Source organism: Saccostrea cucullata, unplaced genomic scaffold (assembly GCF_032062105.1).
Source record: "Saccostrea cucullata isolate Sc308-1 unplaced genomic scaffold, CSIRO_AGI_Scuc_v1 ctg8264, whole genome shotgun sequence".
NCBI lineage: Eukaryota > Metazoa > Mollusca > Bivalvia > Ostreida > Ostreidae > Saccostrea > Saccostrea cuccullata.
The window spans coordinates 1-11,502 of NW_026926558.1; the positions used below are offsets into that span (position 1 = coordinate 1).

Sequence of the window (11,502 nt, forward strand, 5' to 3'; positions counted from 1 at the left end):
GATGGGCCTCGTTGTCAGGTGACAAAGCAGGGATTTGATGGGACAGGATACGCTATCTACGAACCCCTAAAACAGTGTGAGAACTCCCTCACCAGCATCGAATTTATCACCACGAAAGCCAACGGTCTGATCCTTTATAGTGGACCCGTCACAGACCTAGACTCCAATGCCCCTCAGGACTTCATGTACCTCCAGTTAACAGGGGGTTACCCAGAGCTTGTCCTGGACCATGGGTCAGGAAATGTGACCTTGACCTTGAATGGAAGGGACTCTCAAGGTCAGGTGAAAATGAATCCTCTGAATGACGGGACCTGGCATAAGATTGATATCACAAGGCAGGGCAAGGTAGGATCAGATAAAATGGGTCTTATTTAAATTAACATTGTATTACATACATTATATGATAGATGTGTAATGGGTATTTCTGTGTTCTTGTCAAGATCTAAGTGTTTTTCATTGTATCATTCTGACAATCTGTGTTTTGTAGTATGTGACATTGACAGTAGACCACTGTCTGTGTTATTCTGACAATCTGTGTGTTTTGTAGTTTGTGACGATGACAGTAGACCACTGTCTGTCAGCTGACAGTTCTGAGGGCCAAGATCAGGACAGAGCGCCGTGTGAGAGCAGTGGATTAACTCGAGGTGAAAACATCTTCTTGAATGTAAACGCACCTCTACAGATGGGAGGGCGTTATGTTGACACCAAATATCCCAACGGCATCAGTAACGAGAAGTTTAAAGGCTGCGTACGAAACATGAGACATAATGGAGAGGTACAGTGACAGTCAGATTTATATCATTAAAATATGATGGATAGAAATCATCAATCTTTGAAATATGACAGATAGCAAAACAAATCAAAAATTATATTTGTATTTTTGAGAAGAGTAGATTAAGAATATTATTAAATTCTATTTTGAATTTGCAGTTTTACATGACCATTGAAATTAGATGATAAATTTTGTTTTAGAATGTATTTTTAAGTTTTCTCTTGCTTTCTTTCAGTTGTATAACTTATACACTAAGAACTTTTACCCTGGAAGTCGTGACGGCTGTCCTGATGAGGATAATGCCTGCAAAGGTTCTGTCGATCAAACGAAGAAATGCGGGGAGAACGGGAAGTGTGAACTGGTGGCCCTCCCACAAACCACGCGGTGTATCTGTAACCCTGGATACCGTGGCACCAGCTGTGAGACAGGTACATTGTGTGTTAGTGTTCAGTAAAGACGATGCATGTAAAATATTAATGCTATCTACAAATCTGGATTATACACAAAATGCTACTAAATTAATCATAGAAAATGAACTGCAGTGTTAACTTATTTGACCACTTCCCTTTCCAGAGACTACAGAGAAGTTTTTCCTGACCAAGAGTTACATGGACTGGGCTCTACAGCAGCAGTTCCACGCCAGTCTGAATACGAGGAAAATGGACGTCCAGCTCATGTACCGGACACGACAGAAACACGGCATGATTTTCCATGTCACTGGCGAGGGTATCGGAGAGTTCATCAAACTTGAGGTAAAGTATTATGGCCTGTAGAAAACATCTTAAAATTTCTAACATTTCATGTTTGTAAAATACAGTTTCAGTGGCAGATTTCAAGATTTTTGCAAGAAAATTCTTGTTATGAAGATATAAAATTCCAAAAATATTTTGCCCCAAAATTCTATTTCTATTAAGAATTTCTTTACTGAAAGGCTATAGAATTTTGTGTCCTTTCATTACAGATTGTAGATAATGTCATACAAGTTCTATACAATTTGGGAGATGGAAACAAAGTCCTTCAGATGGTTAATGTCACGGCAGCAGATGGATATTGGCACACCCTGTACTTCCAGCGTCGAGGACGAAGCATTGTTTTATCACAGGACGGGGGCGAAGGTCCGATGTTTGTTGAGACCAGTGTGGACTCTAAATACCAGGAACTGACCGTTAAACAGAATCAGATATACGCTGGAGCAGAGGTCAGCTACGAACACTCCAAGACTATTGACCAGACCAATGCTAAAGACCTAGAAAACTGTAAGTATTCGGGGATCTAGAAAAAGTGTAAGTGTTAGGGGATCTAGAAAACTTAAGTATTGGGGGATCTAGAGAACAAAAAGTGTTGGGAGGGGATCTTGAAAAATCTATTTGTTATGGGGATCTAGAAAACTGAAAGTGCTTGGGGATCTAGAAAACTGTAAGTGGTTGGGGGGATCTAGAAAACTGTTAGTGAGTATTGAGGATCAAAGGAGATACATGTACACATTTAATTGTGGAAGTATGTTTGATGAAAGCACAGCAAAATTGGAATTAAAAAGATCATTAAGGTCTTCCGTTTCCAACGGAAGACCTTCTACTGATTCTGATGATTAAGATTATTCTTATTATTCTTTTTTTTTTCCTTTTCCTAGACGCCAACTTTGAGGCATCATATTTCACTCATTTCTCAACGGATTTTGCACAAATTTTCAGACATTATACACATCCATACACTCTATCAGAATGCCATCTAATATTTTAAAAATGTACTCCCACTTTTGAGTTATTTCCCTTTAAATGAAAATTTATAGGCTTTCATTTCCAGATAAAGGCTCAGAGACCACAAAAGCTGGAGCAGAAATTCTACTGATTTTAGATAACAGAAGAATTGAAGTTGTGCATGCCAGTTTTTGTTTTTCAATTTCTTTATTCAAAATGGCGCTATATAGGAGTAAAAAATAAGAACGCATAAAAGAGCGAAAAATTACACATATTTTACCTTTTATCTTGAAAACTAAAAATATTTTGTTAAGACACATTGAATAAAAGTTGTGCATTTTTGCAAGAGCTTTCATTTGATATCATTGGAAAGGGGCTGGCCCCTAAAATTAGGGATCTAGGGGCCTTGAGAGTTTTTGCTTTATAGCTCAAAAACGGTAAATATTTTGATATGGTTGTCGATTATAAATTGTTCCTTTATATCATTTCTATCCTATAAAAATATTATTTTGTTCGAGTCTTACGTATGGTAAGAAAAAAAGGTAGATCCGTAAACATGGCACCGTTCTCATTTTGCTATTGAAAGAGAACTTTTTATGCGTATAATTGAAATAAACATGCCATAAGTAATAAATATTTTACAACGCTGATCATATTTTTTTTTTGATAAGGCTTTAAACGTGTTTTTTTGGTTCCCGTACAGAGTATTCGATGGCAACTTTTTCTTTTTATTAATAAAGATCTTTCCAAGAGAGAGAGAGAGGGAGAGAGAGTGATAGAAGTACGAGTATCTTTTCTTTGTTTAAAATGAACACAAACAATTTAAATGAAAACAATATACACCCAGATCTCATAGAAACTTTTTAAAGAGTCAAATAATACACCATTATTTACTGCTCGATTCCACATTCACCTGGAACACAGATTCTAACCGTGTTTACCATTACATAATCTATCCGTCGATTACACGCGGCCGAGAAATCTAAAGCGACACTCCGCGGTGAATCATTGACCCTGCAGTCGTAGGCAAAATAATTGATATATTAAAACCTTTCTACAGCACGACAATTAATGGAAAATTCTTATTGTCGAATATTTGAGATTAATATATTGGCTTAACTTTGTTTTAAATTTGAACATGATACATATTTTAACTAAAACAGCTATCTAGGTTTTGTGTTTGTTTACAATTATGCGACCAACCATTCTTTCCATCGCTTGTTGACATTAATTTCGCCGGGTGGTAGACATGTCTAATTTACAAACTTAATGGAAAATATTATTTTCTTTAAGTAAATCGAATCTTTAAAAAAATCTTAAATTGTCTTAGGTTTGACTTCAGCACAAAACCCTTGGGCATTTACTTTACATGTACTCAGTACATTAATTATATTAATCAGTCTTTAGTTTTTAAAAGTTTGTTAGCTCCATGTGTAATTTTACTTTTCATTTTATTTCATTGCATAAGGACTATAGCGATCTGTGGTTACTTTACTTCAACCAATATTGATTTAAATACATAAGCTTTGCCCTTTTCACACACAAATAAATCCATTTTCAACACGAATTTTCCCAAACACATTTTTTTTCCATCACAGATTTTAACCATGTCTTTACGAATTTTAAACTTTTAAAGAGAATCTTCCCAACCATAAGGATAGAATTATAGTCAATGCAATGGATTAAACATCGATAGTTAACTCCGGCACGTGTAAACTTCATAAGTGGCTTCTGTGCTGCACAATGCATACTTATATTACAGGTTCGATACTAGTAAAGTTGAAAATATAATTCAAGATTTTAAAGCAATGAACTTAATTTGTAAAATAATTTATTCAAATCCCGTAAATGATCAGTATACCCGGTAGTGTGCTAACATTGTAATTTTGTTCCATGATTAAATTTCGGTACCAAGTTATACAATGTACATGTAAGTAGTAATAAACTCGCATCCTATGTCCAGAATCGAAAATTAAAGAACTTATTTAACATTCTGCAGCTACTGAATATCAAAAACTTATCATGTACACCTTTACAACCTAATTTAAACTATTAAAATAATATCCGGCACCATAGTCAAACCATTTGTATCGTTTATCGAAATAACTCAGTATTTTCTTTAAAATTATGAACTTATATCTAACACACATTACTTTTCCTGGTTTAAAAAAATAAATGTACGAAAGAAGGCAAAAGAGAGGCATTTTGTTCAAGTACATTCACGTATTTAACAGAGAGTCTCCCTGTATCAATTATTGACTAATTTATTTTATTAAACATAACTCCCCTTTCTTATTTAAATTAAATTTATTTGTTGATTTTATTCAACTTCAAGCACAATATGTAAGTACTTAAAGTCCATGCATGGATGCTATTGTACATCAGGAATTTTCTTTTATCTTTTATCCATGCATTTCGCCTTCAAGGAAAATAATTATGAATAAATTAATTGAAGGACGTGTATAAAACCATGTGGTTTGGGTTTGTCAATGTGTTTTAGATCATGATCAGCAAATCACAACTCCTTGGGCCTTTCTGTCTAACGGAATAATAATAATCTCGAATGTATTACATATACACCATAACTCCCCCATGCACCCCACCCCCTTTTCCCAAAGTTTGAAATAAATATTCTTATTCAATGGACTGATAGTTGTATGTAGCCTAAACTTTCAACACCCCTCCCGAAATATTTCATAGGCAAAATTCTTAATCATCTTTTTTTTTGGGGGGGGGGGGATATGATTGATGTGTTTTAACATCCCTCTCAAGAATATTTCACTCATATAGAGATGCCATCATGCACTTGCCAGTGGAGAACTTCAACTATCCTATAATCGGCACTTAAGGCCTTTGACCGGGGGAGGGGGATCTTTTCGTTCCAGCACCTTAAGCAACACGGGGCCTTGTTTTATACGGTTTCATCCAAAGAACAGGCCTCCACGTCCCACAGTGGGATTCAAACCCACAATGTAAGGATGAACTCCTTTCTTTATGACTATAGAGCAGACGCTCTAATCAGTGCGCCATGAGGGCGACCTTGGATGATATAAAATGAAGATAATGAAGAAAATGGTTAGTTAAATAAGAAGGGGTCGTTTTAAAATATTATTTTTATGAACCTCTGGGCAAGAATGAGAAACTATACTTATGAAAGATTCCTGATATAAAAAAAATTACTTTCTTTTCTGTTTTCAAATCATGACCAGAGTTTCCCCCACAAAGTGATTGAGTATTTTAGGGGGTAGGGTGGATGGGTTGGGAATTAAATTGTCTGTTTAACTGTCCAGATGTCTGTCTGTCCCTCAAAGTTTTTCCTAGAAGGCCAGGCTATAATGATCCTAGGATGTGTCATGAATCAAGGCAATATTATGGCAAATTCAAGATCACTGAAGAAAGAATAAATGTTTAGTCGCAGTAATTTATATGTAATCGAGAATATTTGTTTGCTAATACTTGATACAGAGATTGTTTGTGACAAAAGGAATTTTCTATGATTGTGACTCCAAAAATAGTATCATTTCAATTTGGACAATTTTTGTTTAAGTTCATACTTGATAAAATTTAGATGACTTAAAATAAGGCCATTTTAACAAATTCAGGGCCAATGGCAGAAAAGTTGTAAAATTCCTGTCAGAGTTATGAATTTTGAATCACTAAAAGTTGTTTCAGATTGAAGGTTTGTCTTGACACAAAGCCAATTCTGTTAAGATCAAGGTCACTGACAGAAAAAAAATATTTTCTTTCCCATGCTATGAATTAGTAAATGAAAATCATTGGAGGCTCTTACTTGAAACATAGATTACTTATGATTGGAGGTTGTGTCATGACCCTGATCAAAGGTCTTTCTAGCAAATCTAGGTCACTGACAGAGAAAAAAATGTTTAAGCATAACTTTGTAATTAAAATTCACTGGAGGCTCATACTGAGAAGAAAGGTTGTTCACATAAGAAAGTGCAGTGACCTTGACCCAAGGTCGGTACATCCTGTCCATAGCTCCAACAGAAGACCTACTCGTTGCTTTGCAAGGAGCTCGACTCTAGTTTTTATACTTATTTTTAAATACTTATTGTTTTATATAACATTTCATATTCAACTTCTTTGAATATTTGCAGAAGGAATGTTTTGAGATAATAACACATGTAAGAATTTGGTGTTAGACATTGTATCTATGTTTTGGATATTTCAGCCTGTCTGAATGACATCCGTATGGACATGAAGTGGTTCCCGATGACTGCCTCAGAGAATAACCAGAATAACGACATCAAGATGGTGGCAGAGGCACAAACAACGAACAACTGTACTCGTGATGACTGCGCGGGAAATATATGTGGAATGAACGGAAAAATCTGTATCCCTCTCTGGGGCATGCATAAGTGTGTGTAAGTAATTTATCTGTCATTTAGGAGAGTTTATATTAATTCAGATTTTGTTTTTTTTCAGGCGAATCCTTATAAATCTATACTGTATTACCTCCCTTTAACAGGTGCCCCCCTCACCACCAGGAGATCAGCGGCAACTGTGTATTTATAGACTACTGTCAGAATTCTCCCTGCCACCACCTGGCCACCTGTGTGTCAGATAAAGATAACACAGAGTTTGGTTATTACTGTAACTGTGCTCCCAAAATGAGTGGTCGTCTGTGTAACGTGTACAAAGAGCCAATCGTGGTGACGGAAGCTTCTAGCTCGGTTTGGATCATTGTCCTGGCTGTTATTTTGATCCTGCTGCTTATTGGTGAGTTAGCCTCTTGGGGCTCTCTTAGTTTGAATATCTGCTTGTATCATTTAGGGCTTGTTTAAAACTTTTCAATTTTGACATTATCATTTTATTGCAATATTCTAAAGAGAACTGAAAACCACACTAATGTTTTTATTTATCTATGTGTCTTGGTACTTTAAAATGGCATTTTAGTTATTTGTACATAAGTATTACTGATTATAAATATGATGACTCCTTTAAAACCACATTGTCCTTTTGTAGTTGTGGCGATTATTCTGGCCTACTACATCAGACGCCGCAAGGCACAAGATCAGGAGAACATCATGAACTACGAAAAAGACGACTACGACATCCGCGAGAACATCGTAGATTACGACGAGGATGGGGCGGGTAAGAGAGATGTGCATGGAAGTGCAGATTAAATATTATTGATTTAATACATATATATATTTAAATTGAAAGTTTATTTTGACACTTATTCAAAATAAAATTTTCATTGTATTTTGTACACTGTGAGTTAAGAAATTGAACAGATCAATGAAATGAACTTTTTTCTATGACAGGTGAAGATGATCACGAGGGATACGATATAAATAGACTGAGGAAACCCGCGGACATGACAAGGATGGATAAACCAATCATGGCCACCCACAGCAGGCCTCTTAAATGTATGTCACAATCTTATATTTATATCGCATATCCATACATTTATTATCAATGAAAGCAACATACAACACGTTAGAAGCTCATTCTTGTTATTATTCAATGTACTGTATATGTACATACATTGGCATATTCAAAATTTACTGCAATAACTTGGTATTAAGTTGTTGGTATATTCATGAATTAAAGCACTTCACACCAACACGTCATATAGTACATGTAGAAAAAAAAGCACTAAACGTATTTATTCAAGAATTCTAAGTTTGCGCCAAAGCTGCTAAAATATGAAGCTTGCTATTTTATGTACAGGTACAGGAATGTTTGACAACATATTGTAATCCTGTATTGTATGATGACGTACTAGCTGAGTCTATAATTCCTCTGTTTGTTTACACAGCTGGACCACCAGGAGGTACAGTAGGGGACTTTATCACGGATCGCCTTGACGATACAAACAATGACCCTGATGCCCCGCCCCACGACACGCTTCATGACTTTGAGTACGAGGGGGAGGGAAGTGATGCCGGCTCACTGAGTTCTCTAAACACGACGTCATCGGGAGGGGACCAGGATTACGACTTCCTCAACGAGTGGGGACCTAAATTCTCCAAGTTAGCGGACATGTACAATAATTATGAGGATGATTCAGACTGATTAGGCAATGGGAAATTTTACAATTATGCAAGAAAAATGAAATACCTGAATATGTAGAATAACTGTAAAATGGTGAAAAAGGATACGATGAAATGTAATCTTGAGAACCGACAGTACAGGTAGCGGTCAGAATATCCTGTATTGAAAATTGGCACATTGATGCAGTTATAATCAACTTAAAATTTTGATGCAATTATAATCAATTTGGAATTTTTATTATGAAGTAATGATCAATGAAGAATTTTTATGTAGTTATAATGAATTAAGAATTTTGATTCAGTTATAAGCATCTTTTGTATTGATATACATGAATTACATGTAGTTATATTAATATAGAAAAATCATGCCTAACAAGGATTTAATACTCTGAAATTTATACTAAATCAGGAATTACCTACAAAATCAACATATTAAAAAAATTAGATTGATTAAACATAGTTTGATTTAAATTTGAAGAATATGCACTTTTGCGTTTAGATTATAAAATACTCATTTGATATTGTAACCATTTATACATTAATCATGAGATTCTAATGCAGATCAAACTTAACATCTATAAACGTTTTATAGCGTTTTTATATTGTTTTGTACAGTCCATTATGAATGGCTGAGTTATTTGTATTCTTGTGTTAATCAGTCAAACTGTCTCTTTTGACACTAATGGGGGTCATGTGTAAAAGATCACAGTTGTGTGGGTCATCATCATGGTAACACTGTAAACATACTGTGATAATCATGTATTGTCTTTTATCTTTTGTATATAATTTATCAGTGCTAGCCTAAGTAAAATTTCTCATTCATTGTCTTGTATGAGTCTGAGAGTAAAAAATGAATGTATTTTTTTAAAATCACAAATTCTTGCAGGTAGAGTGTAGTGTATTTGATGAACATTTTTTACATGTTTGAAAGTAAGCTATTTACACAAGTGTATTAGATTTAATCTGCATGTCATTCTTTTCAAAAATCCATTGCCTAATTTTGTTAAACTTTTGTACATCTTGACCAATTCCTATACATCACCACAGGAGTCTGAAGTTTTTATCGTAAAAAAAAAAAAAAAGAAAAAAAAAAAAAAAAAAAAAAATCCGGAAAAAAATTTTCCTACCCTTAACGGTTTTTTTTAGTAAAGGGTAGGAAAATTTTTTTCCGGATTTTTTTTTTTTGATGATAAAAACTTCAGACTCCTGTGACATCACATTATGGTTGTGGTATTATTTTTTTCAGTAGAAATCCCACATCATTTTGTTTAGGTTTTCACTAGGTTACATTCCAGTATACATGTATAAACATATCAAAAGACTTATCTTTTCTATAAGGTTGTGCCAGATTTTTTTCATGCATCATCACTGATATTTTTTGTAGTTAAAAGTCATAATATTTTTTTTTATTCAGTATTGTTCAATATGTAAATTATTGTGAAAATATTTTAGTAAAATAAATTTTTTCAACATTAATCATGAGATAATAGAGAGGTTGAGATTTCAAACGTGTACGTGTACGGGTACGTCTAGCAGGGGAATAACCTAAATTCTGTGTGTATTACGTCATCAATTTTAGTGACGTCAAGATTGCTACACGTTCGTAAAACTTGTAGAATGGAATCTACACGTAAGTGAAAACGTGTAGCTTTAATAATAAAAATTAGCCAATTTAAGTGTTAAAATGTGATTGTTATACATTATATGGGATGTTTACTTTCACGAGCACTTATTTTCATCAAGTCTTGTTTACTAACTGACGACAAAAAACCTTCGAAATAGTTGAAACAGAGACACTGATCGCGGTGTACACGTACATGTTACACGTCATAAAAATCTCAACAGACAAATTTTAAAAAACGTGTACGTGTACGTCAAAATATGTACAAGTACACGTACGCGTACAAGTTTAAGATCTCAACCTCTCTATTATTTGAGTGTTTGTTTGTACAAGGTTTTCCTCTTGGCTAGATAAAGACACAAGGTTTCTCCAGGTACCAGAGTGGAGGTAAACATGCCCACACCACAACCATTTGTATGTATACAACAATACACATTGCAATACCAAACTTTTTTTTCTCTAAGCCAGATTATGATTGATTTTGCACTATAGACTACTGAGAAATAAGTTTCCATCCTTCATGTTTTAGTCCCCTACTGGTAAAACTAAAGGGGAAGCTGTGTTGGTTTCCTCATTGTCTTTCTTTCCCATTTAGTTTTCCTGCATATTTTAGGTCACCTGAGCCACTCAGGTGACCATTTACTATTCATTGTCATCTGTTGTCATGACGTGTGCTAAGATTTGTACATTTTCAGCTTCTTCTCTGTATTAACTAAATCTAAACCAATTTTTGCACAAAGCAATCTATGGGTGAAATCTTCACATCTGCACCTTGGTATTAAGAGCCAGTCCGCGAGAAAACCATGCAAAATTCAAAAAATCGTCCAAATGGAAGGTTGCAACTTGGGAATTTTAAGTGGCTTAAAATTTTCTACTTAAAGGTAGAAGTCAGAATATCCACCAAAAAATGTTGAACCCTGCATCTATTTTTAGTAACAGCTCGTTTGCATATTTGTCGAAAATCACACAAAATTTAATGGAAAATGTATACAAATTGATCAAGTCAAAAAGTTACCTTTGTCATCAGTTTACTTTCAAATTTTGCTTTATTTTCAAAGTCATGGTCCAATTAACACAATCAATGAGGAAAAACTTAATTCAAATAAATATTTTATTTTTGGCACGTCTATTTATAGATCCTAAATAAATGAGTATGATTTTTTAGCCATTTTTAGATGCTCATTTCTCTCAAGACCAAGGCTGAAAATAAATTAAATTAATTGTTACTTTAAGAATGATCTAAGGCCTACTCTGTATTAAAATATTGAGCTTGGGAAATAATATCTACATGATGTAAATTAACTTTGAAATACCATATTTTGCTACAATTTCAAATATTTTAAATAACAGACTTTTACCATATTTTGGATTATTTCTATGATATTTAAATAAAAA

At 34.4% G+C, this 11,502-nt stretch overlaps 1 protein-coding gene across 1 annotated transcript; it reads left to right on the forward strand.

Annotated features, from left to right (window-relative positions):
- Positions 1–6: 6 nt before the first annotated feature.
- On the forward strand, positions 7–9,574 carry LOC134272058 (neural-cadherin-like; the record flags this gene model as incomplete). Its single annotated transcript, XM_062754294.1, has 10 exons — positions 7–345; positions 548–775; positions 1,008–1,200; positions 1,346–1,524; positions 1,734–2,028; positions 6,659–6,851; positions 6,956–7,206; positions 7,453–7,581; positions 7,755–7,859; positions 8,252–9,574. Coding segments are annotated over 10 exons (2,169 nt in total), but the record flags the coding sequence as incomplete, so codon positions are not given.
- Positions 9,575–11,502: the final 1,928 nt, after the last annotated feature.